Below are 17,657 nucleotides of genomic sequence, written 5' to 3'. Positions count from 1 at the left end.
CTACGAATCAAGAGAAAGCAAATCCTTCATTTAAAATAACGACAACGTACACATTTCTCCAAGTTCACACAATCTGTCAGCTGCAAAAGTATTTTACTTAGTTCCGCACTGTTTAAAAGAACAAAAAAAAAATGAAACAAATGCATTATCAATTAGTACTTTTAAACTTCTGGTTACAAAAACAATCTTGCAATTAATGGGCTTTGCAAAAAAGATGTAATTGTTTTGTTAAGCACAGCCAAACACTCTAGGCCAGTGAGAAAAGCCCAAATGTGAAAATGGTGAGGAAGTCACCTGGCTGAGGAGAGACAACTAACAGCAGCCAGCAGAGATAGGTTATAGCTTTCACTAAAGAGCTACCGCAGAAAGTACAGCTCAAATGTTTCTTCATCCAGAAGCTCCACCACAGCTCTTTATCACAGACAGTTACTTTAATAACACCTTGCTATCTCAGTAACAAGCTGGCTAAAGGATCAGGGCAAGTAAATTGAAAAGGCGGAGTATAATTAACCTATACTTCATTATAAAATTCAATAACATAAATTATAAAGCCAATGCCTAATTTTTATTTGCATGGTATCAGTTAAGAAATCCAGAGAAGTCTGTGGAAATTCCAGCTGGGTTAGCAGGCTAGAACTTGCAGGGACACCTCTTGGTTGCCCAACTGGTCCAACCAAACTTCTGCCAGGCATTGCTGCTGTGACAACCCCCAAATGCAGGAGGTCTTGGGCTATGGAATGATGTGCAGTCAGGTCACATAGCTGTGACATCTCTTCTGGGTTTCTGTGGCTCTAATAATCCTCTACCATTGTTCCTTCTGCAGCTTCCCCTTCTCTGCATACTTGTCTCTACTCATTCAATGCCAAGAAAAATGCTTCAAATTCTCCTCAGCGGAGATCCGTGCATTGCTCCTGTCTCAGGTTTAACCACTTGGACGGTGCCTGAGGGCGAGTTCTGGCACAGGTCTCGGTGCATCTACAGCACCCAGGGACTGCACTTGGTGGTGCCACTGGCAGCTCTAGAAGCAGGGCAGTCTCTAAGTACAACCACAGATCGCAGCTAATTCTGCTGCCAGGAGCGGGACAAGCGCCCCTCCTGGCTCCACCCGGCAGCGCGTGCCCAGGTCACCCTGCAGCACCTCTCCCTGCGTGGGACAGAAGTGCCCACAATGAGCTCAACAGGAAGACTCGGATTCAGGTACATTTGGGAGTCTGAAGTCCCACACTACCCCAAAGTCCACGACTCTAGGGTGTACAAGTAAAAAGCACACAAGTAATTTTAAATAATAAGGGGCTTTAATGCAAAGTGCATGATAGACTTCTATCCAGACTTTAGGAAGGCAGGGAAAACAATTGCTCATTCTACCAGCAAGTGTTTCAACTACTTCAAAGGAATCATCTTTATTTTAGAAGTTGGTCCAGATCAAGTTTTAGGATAGAGCTCAGGAGTAGTTACTGTATTGTACAATGGCACATAAGTATTAAACCAGTAAGCATATTATGGGAAATAACTGTAGCTAGAAATTAAGAAAACAGCAAGCAGAGGACAGTCTTGCAGTTGAACCATTATTTGCTCAGGACAGACCTTGTGCTCGATGCTTTGAACAGAGCAAGACAAGAGTCCCTGCCCAAAGGAGCACACAATCCAAGGAAACACAGAGAAGTCAAGCACAGAACGCACCAGCTGACCATGCGATAGGGCCGTACAGAAGTGCAGCGCAGCGGATGTTTTCATTGTTAGTAAGGTACCACAGCACTTAAACAGCTCAGAGTTAACAGTGACAGTCTGCAGAAGAGATACATTTTGAGAGGATTCAGAAGCAAGGGCCAGAGCTCGCCACACCTGGATCATGACTGCATTTCAGGCATGTAAGGCAGAACAGAAGGCTCAGAACTGATACTCAGATGCACACCATTTAATATCTACAGTTGCTGGAGGTTGTACGAAGGTAAGATGACACACAAAGTAACTTTATTCAAGCTGGTCATATTCAACACCATTCCTTTCACAAATGTGACTTGATAAAAGTTCAAAGAAGAAAAACAAGCAGTCACCTGCTATTTTTAAGGATTTTGTTTATTTGTTTGTTTGTCACCTTCCCCCCTCCCCCATTTTAAAGACTTCTAGGGTCTTGACTACTCATGTTCCTTCTGGAGCAGAGCCTCACAGTTCATCCTAAAAAAGGTCAATGTAAGGATTAAACAAAATACTTGCTTCTGTTAAGAGTTCTCTGTTCTCTAGAAACTGTGTTTATAATTAATATACAATTGTAAGTCTCAAGCTCCTGGCTTTCATAAGGAAGAATGAAATACCCCAGTTTTATTCTTGCCTTAGACATAACAAGATGAAGTAACTGCTTACACCACGGAAGGCTGACATCTGTGTCCTCCACCATATTAACTTACATTAACTCCACTATATCAAATTCAAATTTTTAAAGAACAAATTGTAATTTTATGTCACTTAACTGCAGAGTGATAATTCATAAGTAAGGGAAACAGCTGATATAAATACTTTATATTTCCTTTGAAGAGGATGTTAGTAAATGAACTGACTCCACTGAAATACTCTTACTCAGCTCTCCTGTAATGGTCCCCATAATCTGCACTTGTACCTGCATAAGGCTTCACAGAACAACAACAAAATATTTACTATCTTCATTTGTAGATGGGGCAATAGAAGTAGAGTTGGGGGCAGCATCCTTGCACAACAAAAAACAAGAGTCTGCATGATGGACATTGACTTAAGGCTGGGGCTCCCCCTGCCCAAACACAGAGCTGCTCCCCCCTCTGGGGCTTGAAAGTTGCCAAAAAGGCATTGACAGGAAAATCAGAAGGTTATTAATGTGGTCAGTGCAATGAGAATTCTCAAGGTCAACTGAATGAGGTATTAACACTGGGAAAGAGGTAAGAGTCTGAGGCACAAGTCATTTTATAAGCACTTACAGAGAAATTCCTTCAAGAAAACTGGACATCTCCAATATAAACTAAAACAAAAGTTAAATAGTCAGGAAAAAAAGCACTACAAAACAATAAAATCCCTGAAAAGTTGCTTAAGTGACAAAATAAAACTTCATATGGTATCAAATGAAAGAAAAAGCCAATAATTTCTTTTAATATAGGCAAATTTGCATGAATAACATCCAATTCAACAGGATTTTTGTAGATGACATGACTGGTGCGGAAAAATGGGGAAAAAATAAATAAGAACTGATGCAGAGCTGAGAAGGAACCCTCAACACAACTGCTTTGGGAAGTATACCAGACAGTTAATTTTCTGTTTCAGCTGCATTTAATCTATTAAGAACCAAGAGGATTAAATTTTTTTCTACTGGCGTTAGTTGTTAAACAAAAATGATCTCACAACTTTAAGAGATGTTCTATGATAAAAGCAGCATGAGTTCAAATTTAGAGTTTTAAAAATCTTACAAACCATTTATAAACTGAAATGTAGGTAACTGGAGTGATGCTGGTTTTTTGCAAAGCTCATGTTTGTCAATAATGACCTATGGCTCAGATAGAGCAGCAGAGGACTCAATTTATACAGCTGTAGATACAAATAGAGACTGCTTGCAAAGCGTCAATGTAGTTTTTTACAGAAAGAGACAAATTCAAAGACAAAAAGTGGATCATCACTCCATAACAGCTGAGGCTCTGCTGGCTACATGTTTCATATATCAAGACAGGCTTCCATGTAAAACACCAGGACTTTCTAAAACTAAACTCCCATATAATCTAATTCTGTATGAAATGCCAGTCTTGTTTGGCAGATCACTGAACTTATCTGGACTATGCTAAAGTAAGAGAATGTCAGTGTTGTGATCCAAAATATTCCACTGCCTATTTCTTCAGTCAGAGAAAAGAATTCATCAAGGCTGCTTGATATATTCTCAAAGCTGCTTAAAATTTTATAAACAAAGCAATTGCTATTAGAAAACACCACAGTGAGGAAAAATGGAAGAATTAGATAGTGCTCAGACTTACTTTAAAATTTAAAATGTGAGCAGAATTAAATGACTTTTAGATTGCCAGGTTGTCAGGGTACTTTGACACAAATGTTTTTCCTCTGTTATGTCAAAGATCCATTCTAACAAGGGACTGGCTGCTGGCTGTAAATGAGAAGCCCACAAAAATGCAAATGTCTCCAGTCAGCATACATATGATGAGAAACAAAATTAAAGATATATCTTTCAGTCTTTTAATTGTAGGGAGGTTTTTTTAGTGCTTACTCTTGTGCCCTATTTTAGGCAAGGAATGATGTTTAAGTCACCCATGTCACTTTAAGCACTGTAATTTGAGAAACACACAGAGAAAGTCACAAAGAACATTAAAAGAGGAAAAACTTTCCAAACTGGAAATATAATTAGAACTATTAATTAGACACAACACTTTTGGAATAAACAAATCCAAAGAAAGCCAAAAGGCAAGCCATCCATTGCCTCACCCCTCCCCAAATCCCAGCTACTGCTTTCATGGCATAAGAGACAGAGCCTTACACTTTTAAAAGTACAGCTTCAGAGGACCACAGATATCTTATATGAAAATATGTGAATTAGTCAGTAAATCTACTTTTCCTTTGTTCTTACAAGATGCAGGATTTATTCTCATGATAAAGCAGTTACTTCTTACTTCTATGTGCCAAAAAACTCTGAAGAGCCAAAAGCTTGAGAACAGTAACTGTGAGCTGTAAATCATACTAGCTTTTAAAAGCTAACACCAATATACCTACAGTGACAAAACAAATAGCAATTCAATCCAGCTTCTTAACAGCTGAAAGTTATATTTTACTTTGAGCATTGTGTTTTTCTGACCATTTTTGGTATGCCAAAGCTAGTGCATTTATAGGTGCATCATAAAACTACTTTTATAGTGCATCATAAAACTACAAATGCAAACATTTCTGTGCCATGACTTGCATTGTTCTGAAAGTTTTCACTCTCCCTACACTTCTGCTGCTTTGCTAACATGATCCATCACCAACGCATTTTTTTCTGTGAGGGCAACCTACTGCAAGGCTCATCTGAAGTTTCCAGAGTTACTGTTTTTCAGGGAATTGAGTTTAGAACCACAGTTCCTTACAGGGAAACAAAGTTAGATTTTTCTTACCATTTTCATCTACAGCAAGTACACTTGCTCCCTTCCCTAAAAGCTCTTGAACTACAACCGTTAGTCCATTTCGAGCAGCAACATGCAGAGGTCTGTGAAGACAAGCAAACTCATATATATAACCTTACAACAAGTCATTAAGATAGGTAACTTGCATCTAGTTAAATGTAATACTTATACTTCTATGTTATTTACACATTATATAAATATTATAGATGTAATAACTAAGATGGGAAACACAGCAAATCTCTTTTCTTCTTGCAAAGAAACTCTGCAATACCAATTGTGAACTTTCTTCTTTCCATGGCAGCACACAGTGAAGAAGCAGCTGCTAGTGAAGATGTGCCTGCTCATGGACTTTACCATGTTAAAAAGTCAGAAACACTGGGCACCCTACGGCTGATAAATGCCCCACTCAACTGCTGTAACAGATACTGTCACATCTGAGAGTTACTGCATATCACTGCCATCAGTCACTGGAGTCCTACCAGCACAGTGGCAGTCGTTTTTCAGCTGTGTAAATGCTCATAAGAGATGCAGAAGCACTTCATCCATCTGCCTTCTAGAAACCACTATATTCCATTGTGATTAGACATGAAAAAATACTTCACAGTATAATGCATGAAGCAAGAAAAGCAGATTACTTTTCAAAACCTCAAACTATTAACCATAAATCAATTTTGTGTTGATTTGCTCTATAAAGGAAAGTGTAGCTTTATCTCAAATATTCTAATTATATCTTTTTTAAATGCAACTGTTTTTCAAAATTGGTTCCCACTGGCTTAAATAAAGCCTTACCTTCACTCAGCAAGAAACAGAATAATCAGCTTACTTCCTCTATTGCTTCTGATTCATTCTAAGATTCCTGAATTGTTTGAATTAATTATAAGCTATATTTTGAATTGGAAAAAAATGCCTTACTTACATATCAGAAATGCAAAAGACACAAACAGGAGCAGCTGTATCTATGGTGCTTACATTATAATATTAAAAATTCAAGAACAACCACACCCCACAGATACACTGAAAAATGTACTGTAATTAAAATAACTGTAATGTAGAGACCAAAAATTTTAATACTTATCACAAAGAAGGAATTTGTTTAAGCTGTTCAGAAAGTCAATTTAGTTATTAAACATTTGCTAAAGCAGTAGTATTTTAAACAATTGTTAAAACCTTGCAATTTATATAAACACTTCATGGAGGTGCAAATGTGTACCTGTTTTATCCCATGACATCTCTTGATCAAACTATTTGAGCCAAGGCATGTGGGTGGACTCACATGGCCTGTGGTAGCATACTTTCCCACATCTGTTCCCATCTCCTTTTTGCTTTTCCTTCTCCCAAGACATCCTTGCTTAAAGCCAGAAATGAGGCAATCAATCCTTTCCTGCTTTCTGCTGCCTGAGGTGCACCATGGTGAGTAGCAAAAGCAAAAGGAAGAATTCTTACTATTTTAACTCCTTAATTCAAACAGATCTCAGGGAATACTTGGAAGCACTGTATGAGCTTGAACATGGCAAGATTCCAGAAGGGATGTAAGGCCAGAATAATACGTGAGCTGCTTACAAGTTCCAGTGTAAGGTGTTCTGTGGTGTTTTGTGGGTTTTTTTTTTCCTAAGTGGACTGTGATAGCATTACTGAAACAGTCTAATAATTCATGTGCATAACTCAGTTACACATTGTGTGTTAAGTATTTCCTGTAACACAAATGCATTCTCTAAAAGGAAAAAATGCAGAAGAGTCATTTTAGTAGCCTATCCTGATTGCTATGACATACCATACATTTCTAAGGTTTCCTTCTGATTTAGGCTAACAAAATAGGTTTAATTCTACTTGAGAGAGGATCTTCAGGAAGATTTAAGAATAGTGTATTCTCTATGATATTTAATAGAAAATCATGTTTCATCCTTGAAAGCATGCTGAAGAATAAAAGCACACTTCAGGGAGTTATTTTTTTAAATACCTATCTTTGAAGACCAAGTTTTAGTTTGCCTCAAGTTGTTAAATGAAGTGATTTTTAATTGAAAATCTGGATAATTTTTAAAATAGAAAAATCTCGATTTACAGGTAATCTCAGAGGATTGCACTACCTCCACAGAGGAATCACAATAATGTATGTTTTATTTACCATCCTATTCACCCACACCAAAAAAACCAAAACATCTAGGGCTTTAAATGTGAGCAAAACACAATTTCAATTCCAAGTTAGTTCAACTCTTGGTACCTATGAACAGTTTAAACTCCATGAATCTGAACAAAAAAATTCTGCAAAATATTCCTCTTTATGAGCAAGATACACACCAAGAACTTATTTTCCAACACCCTCCCTGCTGATACATACGTTTGCAAGGCTGCATTGGTGGCATTGATGAGGTTTCTATCCGTTATCTTCTCCAGGATTAACAAGGCACTAGTTTCATGACCCTTAACATAGAACAAACATCTGTTCAAACAAATATTCTTCACAAACTGCTTTGAGTGTTTTTTTCAAAGTAACAGTAGTTTCAAACAGTGCTTGATAACACAAAGCTCAGCACTGATAAGTAAGACCGTGCACACACCTTGCTGCAAGCCAAATGGAGTGCTGTGTTCTTAGAACTGTCTTGCAAAGTCAGATCAGCCTTAGCACTGCTAACCAGCACCTCTGGGAAAATAAAGACTTGTATTACCTAAAAGCACATTCCTTAAAATCTAAATGGCAAAATGAAAGCAGAATTTTGACAAAATATATTGACAAGAACATTAACTGTAAGGGTACTTCAGGCACAGTAAGATTAACAAAGCTAAGAGCAGAAATATATAAAGCTTTCTCTTTACCAACTGTATTCGTCTGTCCATTTTCTGCAGCCATCATTAAAGGTGTTTTCCCAGAAGAATCTACAGCATTTACTTGAGCACTGTGACCAAGCAGAAGCTGTAGACACTCAACGTGGTCTGTAAAAGCTGCTGCATGCAGAGGAGTTCTACAACAGATCAGAAGACAAAGGGCCACGTTCAGCCATGCTTTCTACTGTATTCAACGGGGCATCCCTGCCTGTGATCCTACAAATAAAAAAGACTCTGCAGTCTCTCCCACTGATCCTTTGCAACCAGTATTGCTGGAGTTGTGACTGCTGCCTTTAAAAAGTCCCTTTCTAGTTTCAACTAATGCCACCCACACAGTTTGTAATAGAGATACGATTTGATTCAGCAAAAATAAAAGACGCATAAAGCTCTATCCACAAAGTGATAAAATTTAAAACATGCTCCAAGTTGCCTGTATAATAATAAGCCAATTCAAATTTACTGAATCAGAACAGGATTCTTAAAATCTAAAATTTATTTCTAGCACAGAATTAAACAAAAACCTTCAAAGAATAAAACCAGGGGAAGAGGAACTAACATTAAGTAGTAAATACAAAACCCTCAAATGACTGAGGAATTTAGCACAGCCACTGTTCTTATATGACATTACAAACATTTCTGCATTTACAGTCTTACCTTCCTTTTGAATCTTTCGAATTTACAATACCAGCACCTAGTGTATCAATTAACATTTCTGCAGCCCCTTCATTGTCATTTATCCTATAATGAATTAAACAAACTGTTATTTACAGAATGATAAATCTTTTGTTAAATACAGCAATGAAATTTATGAAGAATAATTTTGCACTTCCTTACACAGCACAATGCAAGGGACTGAAAGAATTTCCTTCCATTTTCTGAAAAACTTCCTGTTCCAGGAGCAGCTCTACACAACTGTCGTGACCTAAGGCAAATGTAAGAGTTAGGTATTGAAAAGAAGGGAAAAGGTGTAACTACAGCTTACAGTGAAAAATATGGATCTAAATTAGATTAAGCAGTATTGTATTTGAAAGCTTCAAAGAAAGACTGGTTATATTCAACAGGGCTGCATTTAGGAACCAATACACTCTTAGAATCCTGAAAATCAAACTGACATGTAATACTGTAAACTTTATGAAATTTATAAGGCATCTCACACTGTCTGAACAACATCCAGAACATCTAATTTAATTCTTTACACCTCTGCATTTCAAACTCTTCTGTACATTTACCACTTTGTCTCCATGAAAACAACTCCACCATTTGAGGTTTATTTTTGTTCCACATTTAGTTGAAATTATCACCCAGCTGCGTCAGCTCAGTAATTATTCACTTAATAGTAATTGGTGAAATTAAGGTTTAATCTCTTACTTCTTGATTTTTTTCTACCATGTTGTTCAGAGATGAAATAAAAACCCATCTCTACTATGTTCTAAATGAACACACAGAACAAAATCTCACAGAACAAAAGCTGAGTGATTTTCCTGCATTTTAAGGTCTTCCTCGCTCTCAAATCCATGAAAAATATAGGTGAAGAAAAACCTAAATTCTTATTGAATCACTTTCATATACTTGAGTTTCTTATGCCTACCATAGTTTATTATGAAGCAAGTTTAAAAACAGATTTAGTCTGAATCCATTTCTCCCTATAAAAGTTTTTCTTTTGGGATGTGCGGCACATTTCTATTCAAAGGTATTATGCTGAATTTCTTTAAAGACTCCTTGAGGCATAAAACTAAGATAGTATATGACAAAAATGTAGGACAATTGTAAACATCTCTTATGTATTAGATGTTAATATGTTCCTCTTCAAGATACCATGTCTGTCATTTTCTCTCATTCACTGAAAGGAACTGAACAAGTTCAGACTTTCCATGTTGCTCCTGTAAGTATGAATAACTCTACCTCAGTATCAACAAACAGATTTAGAGCTGTGTTTTAATGCCTTTACCATTATAGCAGGCCCAGTGCAGTGATGTGTAGCCGTGATTGTCTGCCATTGCAGGTGCTGCATCCACAGAGGAGGCTGACTGCAGGAGAGCTCCCAGAACTCCGATATGGCCACACGCAGCCGACAGGTGGATGGGGGTCCGGCCCCTGCAGTCTCGGAGGAGGGACTTAGCACCATGTTGAAGCAATGCTTCCACACACTCCTCATGCCCAGTAACTGCCTGGCAGAGGGACACAGGAAAGGGCCAGCTCGAAAATATTCATGTGTATAAGCCAAGGTGTAGAACTAAAGCAAGCAAATTCTTGCATTTTTAAAGCATAGCAAAATAAACAAAATGGGTTGTTATTTTTATTCCTGAAAACAGCCATTCTGTTGGGAAAATAGCAATGTATTATGATACTTATGACAGAATATTTTCTTGCAATAACACTGAACGAACTACTAATCTCTAGGGCTCATTCAACTGTCTTTTCTGGCAGATACTATGAACAAAATATTTGGCATGTGGCATGCATCATGCTTTTCTTCCTCCCATTTAACACTGCCTTCCCCCCAACAAAAAACTGTACTCTAGGACCTCTCTAGTCAGCATTTTACAGCAAGATTAGGAGGTTCTAGAAGTCCAAGGGAATTCTGAGGGTAGGTAGCAAACAGGCAGAATCAATCTTTTGAATGTAACTAAAAATACCATTAAAAATTAAAATGGCAAGATGAGAATAATGAGAAATTCATTAACACTACATATGAAGTCTTTATTTGAAATTAGCATGTAGGAAACTGGAAATGAAAGAAAGGGAATATTCTCTTACCCCTCTATGTAATGCTGTCCTTCCCCACTTATCTTTGGCATCTACATTTGCTCCTTTGTTAAGGAGTGAATAAACGCAGTCGGTGTGCCCATTGAGAACTGACAACATCAGAGGAGTCCTGAGCAGAGACAGAAATAAAGTGGAAATTTACACTTGGAAATTTAACAGACTAGCACTCAGCTCAAGTATAATAACTGCTATCCTTCCAATCAACACTGTTAAGATTTACACCATCAATGACCTTCCACTCATTTGCTTTTTAGATTCGAGAAAATAAAGTAACACGTCCCAGTTCAGAAGTCCTGATTAAGTAATTAGAATCCATTTTCTCAGCATCTGGGCACTAAGACATTTTAGTTTCTTCCCAACTGAACAAGGACATTTTTCACTCCCAACTTTATGTTTATTGCAATATTTCCTTTTAAAATAAGTTAAGAATAACTACTGTAAAATATCTGCTTTTCTCTTTTATAAAATGCAGTAAGTTGTGTAGAACAGAATGTCCATCATTTAAACTCACTGTCCATTTCCATCTTGAATGTCCACTGCATTCTGTGGTTCTGCATTTCCTATCAATAGCCGCAAACATTCTGAATGACCATTTGAAGCTGTAAAACATTATAAAAATATGGGCCTTACATTAATTGCCTTTGATTAGAGACCTCAAACAGAATGGCAACCCACCTGCTCAGACTAAAGGCTATTAGCTTGAAAACCCACTTTACAGCTTTACCATTGTTACAACTTGAATTAAAATATCAACACTAGAAAATAATTTCAGAAATTAGGTATTCTCTACTCCAAAGTGTTAGAAACAACTGAGTCCAACTATCAATTGCCAACAGATTTTATATATATATAAAATGAGGTTGCACATATTAAAAGTAATTGGAACATATGCTTATACAACATACACAAGACGGAACATTAAAATGTAGGAATTAGCAAAATTTTTGCTTGTTTTAAGGCACAGGTAAACATATACCTAGCAAATCATAGTCAGATTTTCTTAGCAAGTGTAGTGTGTGCATAGTTATAAAATAATAATGGAAATCACATTTAGAAAAGGGAAGGAAATGTAATACATAGATGTAATAAACCAAGCAGTTAAAAAATGGAAAAAAGAACAAACAGAAAATTGAGAAATCTCATTTAAATGCAACTCATGAAAGATAAATGATTGCTTTTTGGAAGGGAAATTATTTCCGACCTACAGCTGCAGTATTCAGTCCACACAAGCACGGCAACAATTCATGTTTCTTTAGCTGACAGACATGCTAACACAAGTTAGGAAAGCTCAATCAAATAGAAGAATGCAGCTTGTGCTCACGGACAACAAGTTAAGTGGTTAGAATGATGATGTTTTGTACATAATGTTCTTTTTAACTGCAACACTTCTGTAACACCATTACTATAAATGTCAAATTTAACAAGCCTATTTTTAATGCGAGGAAAAAGATAAGACTCTAGTGTGGATTCTAGACTCAGAGAAAGGTAGGCCTAGAGAAGTTTTCTAGGAAAGTCAGCAAGATAATACTGCAAAGGATTGCTGTTATTTTGAAAATGCTCAGGAGTCATTTAAATCCTTGGAAAAAAATCTAAGTAAGTTTTCATGTCTCTGCTCAAACTGCCAAAATTCTCCAAGACTCCAGTCATTTTTAGCAGCATTTTACTGCCAAGACAGGCAATGCAATTTGCCTGTCTAGATTTGGGCCTGCAGTTCGGACTGCGTGAAAGACGAGCAGAGAAGCAGGGACATGTCACTGACACCTGTCAGCACAGCCAATTGAATGGACAATGACAATGACAGTGCACCCCTCCAGAGGGACCTGTGGAATGGCAGCCCTTGGACTCAACTGGTTTATTGGATTAATACTGGTTCCTGCCTGCAACTCTTATGCTACACGTTCCTCAGCACAGCATATACCTTAAAAGTCATCCTCTGCCCCTAAACATTATTTCTTAGAATATTACTGACAGACACTTCTAAACAGAATTATCCACTTCAAAAGCCCAAATTTTGGAGATTAGTGGCTAGCACATACCTGCAGCATGAATTGGGGTCCTCTTTACAACATAATCTTTCACCAAGATTGATGCTCCCTGATTAATGAGCACATCTACACATTCCACGTGTCCCTTAAAGGCAGCAAGATCCAGTGGAGTCCTTCCATTGTTATTCCTCACATCAAGGTCCAGCAGTGATTGTACCAGCACTTCCAGAGCTTGATGGTGGCCATGATAGGCCTACAAGAATAAGAAAATTCTTCAGTTTCCTCATCCTATCCTAACATTTTTCCCTGTCTTGACAGAACTACATAAATGAAACTGTAAAGAGACTGTTCTTATTTTAGCATGCAGAAGAGCAACTGATGCAGCACATAAGTAGTTACAACAGTTATGCCTAATTTAAAAAAATCCCACAATTTCAGCATGAAGGTTGGTGAGTTTTTTCTATTTTATCCTTTCAGTCAGCAATTGCAACTACTCTCAGAAAATCATCTGTCTTCAATTTGCATAAATAACATATTTTGACTACTGCACATTCCATCATTTTATGTTGTAGTTACACCATCCTCGGATTATTTCAAGTGAGGAACATAAGCAAACTGAAGTAATTCCTTTTAGCTTGTTACATAAAATACTAAAAAAAGCATCTGTAATAAAATCCAATACAAATAGCTTTCATTTACCACTATCAAAGATTATTTTTTACTTTGTAGATATATAGATATATTTATGTACTGCATGAGACTCTATTTGCAGAAAGTAGAGCATGATTTTTCAATCGCTTTAAATTCAGTGGAAAGATCAAAGCTACACATTGAGCTGGTTACTCTGTATTTTGAGTATTTTTGTATAGACAGGATTTCATCACTGTCTTACACTACTTGTACTAATCTTTCTTAAAGTATTGAGGACAAACATTTCTCATACTAAACAACTGCAGGAGCAGAACAATATAATGATCAAAAAAGTCATAATTACTTATAGAACAAGTCTTATAAAAGTTTCATTAGCATAAATTTTAATGAGAAGATCCCACATGAAAGCTGCTCCATGAAGCAAATTTCAAGTGATATGCAGAAATCATCCTGTGTACTTCAATGAGGAATATTAGTACCTATGTTTGCATTTTGTTTATTAACCTATTTTGAAAATGTCCACAATGACTAAACCTGTGCAAGCACTGTTTGCTACCAGCTGAGCTGTCATCACTGAAGAACGGAGCACTTACAGCTAAATGCAGTGGACTGATGGGCGCTCTGTTGTCCGAGTCATTCAGCATGTCAGTACCTGATGTTTCCATCAGCTTAGAGAGAGAAAGTCAGAGTGAGTGCAACAACCTCTCACCTTTGAAAACACTCAGCAGTAATTGCTATTTCCCATATACACAGATTGAAAAATAAAGAGGAAAAAGTAGGAAGAATAATGTAGAATTACAGATGTTCTGATCTTCAACACCTTCCCCATATTCATGTTCCAACTCCACTAAATTAATTTTGAATAATAATGCAATAATTCAATCAGAAACTGAATTAAAATTAATATTTTTTCTGAAGTAGCAATATGAAAGATGAATACAAAGGGAAGACAAGGACAGGTGACAGCAGCAGCAGGAAAAAAAAACCCCAAACATCAGCCAAGTAAGCATTATGATTAGGTGAGAAGTCAGCAAGAAAACAATGTGAAAGGCCAGAAGGGAGGACAGATTTCTCAGAAAAGGAAAACATTTCTCAAGAGAAAAAATGGACTCAAAAAAAGCAAAAGCATTATAGCATTAAAATATCTATGTATATACACTTCCAGTTGTGACTTTCAAATGTGTTCTTAAGTTTTACTTCTGGGTCTTTTTCAAGACCATATTCAATTAAGTCCATAAGTAGAATTAGAACATCCAAAGGATTTCAAGAACATCTAATGCATTCAAATGAAATTTTCATTATAATTCTTTTATATCATGGTCATCCAACTGTTTAAGTAAAAAAACCACACGGCTTAAAAAATGATTTCCTATTTTAAAATTATGAAGTCAAATTAGATCTAAATTGTAGTTGAAGTAAATAATACAGTCATGCATTGAAGAAATGGTTGAATAAGTCTAAAAAATAAGCAGTATTTTTAAAACTACATGTCCCCTTTTAATCTATAGTAGTACTTAAAAAGTGAGAAATAATATACTTACAACATCTAGAGGTGTTTCGCTTGCAATCTGTAATTAAAAACATTCATAATTCATGTTTGAATACATTTAAATATAGAAGTGCATTTTTAATAAAAATACTAAACTTGTATAACACAGCATATCATATAACCTACATATTTTTGCAAAGGGAGCAATAAACTAACTACTGCTTTATTATCTGAAATTCTATTATGTGGCTACTAGTTACTGTAAGTGCATGAACTATTTTATAAGGCACCCTTTCTTTACAGGTTTTTCCCACATTTTCATTTCCTTCTTTCAAATGACATGCATTAAATTTCTTAAACGTTCTCAATGGGATAACTTGTGGTTATTTTATTTCAGCCACCAGCAAAAAAACCCCAAAAACCCCAACAAATTAGTAGTGTGGTCTAAATGAAGAAACAAACCAAAACTAATATATCCCATCTTCAACCAGTTCTCTCTTCATCTGAGATGTTTTTCATCTTTTTAAGCCAGTATCTAGCATCCTAGCTCCTCACCTTGCTTCTATTTTAGGAATACTAAATGCTTACATTTATCTGCACAGAGGCTGAAAACCAGCACCGACCCAGCTGACAGCCAAGGTGGGGGAATGCCCTGCCCTCTCCATCACACCCTGCAGGAGCAGCTGTTGCACCTTTCATCTGGGATGTGTTCTCTTACCAATTCAAGACACAAGCGGTGACCGTAAGCGGCTGAATAATGAACTGCATTGTATCCTTGTTTGTCTCGGATCCCAGGGTTGGCATCGTTTCTTAGCAAGTATTCCAGGCACCTATTCAAATTGACATATGCAACCATGTATCTAAATGCTGAATTTCAACTTAATGCTAAGTGATAAATTGTTCCAATTCAACTGGAAAATAGAATACAGCACACAGGGACACTGATTTAATGCACAATATTGGCTAGGACTAGAGAAAGCTACCTCATTACATCAAACATAAAGGTCAATCACAAAGATTCAAAATTTGAAATAGTCCTTCTCTGCAGACACCCTGCATCTTCTGAGTTATCTGACTTGGTTAAAACTAGTATTTCATGGCTGTTTTCCTCCTAGGTAACACAGCTGCAGTTATGTTTGCTAATACCAATGACTACTATTTTGTATGCTTTTCTGCATTAATCCCTTCTTCTGAATGGTATATGGAAAGAATAGAAGCAATTCTTCATGGTAGCACACAGGAGTAACACACACACACTTCCACTACCAGACACTATTTTTTTTTATTTATTTATACAGTAAATGCTCAGTTGTTGTCATACTTATATCTCACCATTCCTTACTTTCACTAGACAAATTTATAAGGCAGAACAAGATCAGCCCCGTTTCAACCACACTCAGCCAGGAGAATGAGAAATGAGGGATTCAGGTCAGCTCACTCCCTAGTTTTCTGTTTTTAAGAGACTCCATGTGTGCACACTAAATAATTGCAAGCAATAGCCCTGCTATTTCATAATTTTATATTGTCTACGATTTCAGCAACATTTTCCAAAGTCATTAGCATGACCTTAAACTTGCTAGTGAAGCCATTTGTTATTCTGAAGTGTACAACAGATCACCATTCCTTATTCTCTCTGGGATCACTAAATACTTCTTTATCAAAGGTGCACTCTTATTTCCATCATTTTTTTTTTTGCCCAGCATAAACAAGGACTTAGTATGAAGTAAAAAAGGTAAAATTTCTTGAGTTTTAAAGAATAACATATATAACATGAAATGCAAGTAACTTTAAAACTAGTTCAGTGTAGCTAATAAAAAGCTACTTGTAAAGCATATCTATGTTTTTAACCAATCAATTCAGCTTTTATTTGCCCAGTAAACAAATGCTTGGATTTCATTAATGACAACTGTGCTTGCATGTTTTTGTTTGAATAAAAATGAGATGAGATTTCTGAGAACCCAAAGACAAATCAATTTGTCTCATTAAGTAAAAATTATAGTTCTTATATTTCATTTGTCAATCTTCTTTTTACTTGTTGGACAATTTGTCCAACTTTCTTTTTACTTTTTCAACAAAAACATCCCTGTCTTTAAAATCTGTCTTTAAAGATGTCTGAACAAAGACCATAAAACCACACATAAATATCATTGGAATTTTACATAGATGGTTTCCTGACATGTTTTTTCCCAGGCTTTATATTCCAACTCCAGTAATCCTTGTTAACTTCATTCCTGTTTTGAATGAACTGAGCAGTACTAGTTTTCCAGCTGTTACTACTCATCTTGGTGCATCAATATAAAAAGCTTCCCCTCAGGCCATTCTGCTTTGCAGCCTGTCTTCCAGAGACTAAATGTTAATCAGAAGGGCAACAGCCCGTGGGCTCCAGAGATGATGCTTTGAGTTATCTCACAGAGCTCTGCAGTGGTGTCATCATCATTCCTGCTCGTGCCTTTTGTAAGACAGATGGCAAAACTATGTCATCTGAAGAACTATTATAGTTCGGAGGTTTGCAGAGCAACTGGGAAGCTAAAATTAATCCTAGCTCAACTTGTAAGAGGGCAATTGAAATAAAATTATCTCAGCAAGCTCCAGCAGGAATTGAAATTATTTCTAAAAAGCAGCAGACAATTTAATTTTGAAATTTGGCTTTACATAAAAATGGCATATTCTTCAAATATAAGTTAAATGGCCATGAAAGTATTCTTTATTTAGCCTTCAAAACCCAATCTGTAAGTTATACAGCACCTCATTCCTATTGCTACCTCACCCTTTAAAAGGTGCTGTATTAAAAAAAAAGATGATTTGGCATGAATGCAGCACTTCCCCAGGGAA

General features: G+C 36.6%; 1 protein-coding gene across 3 annotated transcripts in view; it reads right to left on the bottom strand.

The window, feature by feature from the left end:
- The window catches only part of ANKRD28 (ankyrin repeat domain 28), a 118,478-nt gene that overhangs the window by 1,743 nt on the left and 99,078 nt on the right, over nt 1–17,657 (bottom strand). For all 3 annotated transcript variants that reach the window (XM_063409443.1, XM_063409433.1, XM_063409452.1), the window contains 13 exons: nt 15,544–15,655; nt 14,878–14,904; nt 13,930–14,004; nt 12,737–12,938; nt 11,212–11,299; nt 10,692–10,809; nt 9,883–10,102; nt 8,769–8,856; nt 8,589–8,672; nt 7,926–8,071; nt 7,670–7,752; nt 7,450–7,532; nt 5,106–5,197 (listed from right to left, as the gene is read on the bottom strand). In XM_063409443.1, the coding sequence (XP_063265513.1) occupies nt 5,106–5,197; nt 7,450–7,532; nt 7,670–7,752; nt 7,926–8,071; nt 8,589–8,672; nt 8,769–8,856; nt 9,883–10,102; nt 10,692–10,809; nt 11,212–11,299; nt 12,737–12,938; nt 13,930–14,004; nt 14,878–14,904; nt 15,544–15,655 (1,418 nt within the window). The remainder of the gene's footprint in view (nt 1–5,105; nt 5,198–7,449; nt 7,533–7,669; nt 7,753–7,925; nt 8,072–8,588; nt 8,673–8,768; nt 8,857–9,882; nt 10,103–10,691; nt 10,810–11,211; nt 11,300–12,736; nt 12,939–13,929; nt 14,005–14,877; nt 14,905–15,543; nt 15,656–17,657) is intronic.

This window comes from Prinia subflava, chromosome 1 (genome assembly GCF_021018805.1).
Source record: "Prinia subflava isolate CZ2003 ecotype Zambia chromosome 1, Cam_Psub_1.2, whole genome shotgun sequence".
Classification (NCBI taxonomy): Eukaryota; Metazoa; Chordata; class Aves; order Passeriformes; family Cisticolidae; genus Prinia; species Prinia subflava.
This window is presented reverse-complemented; position numbering and strand designations above follow the sequence as displayed.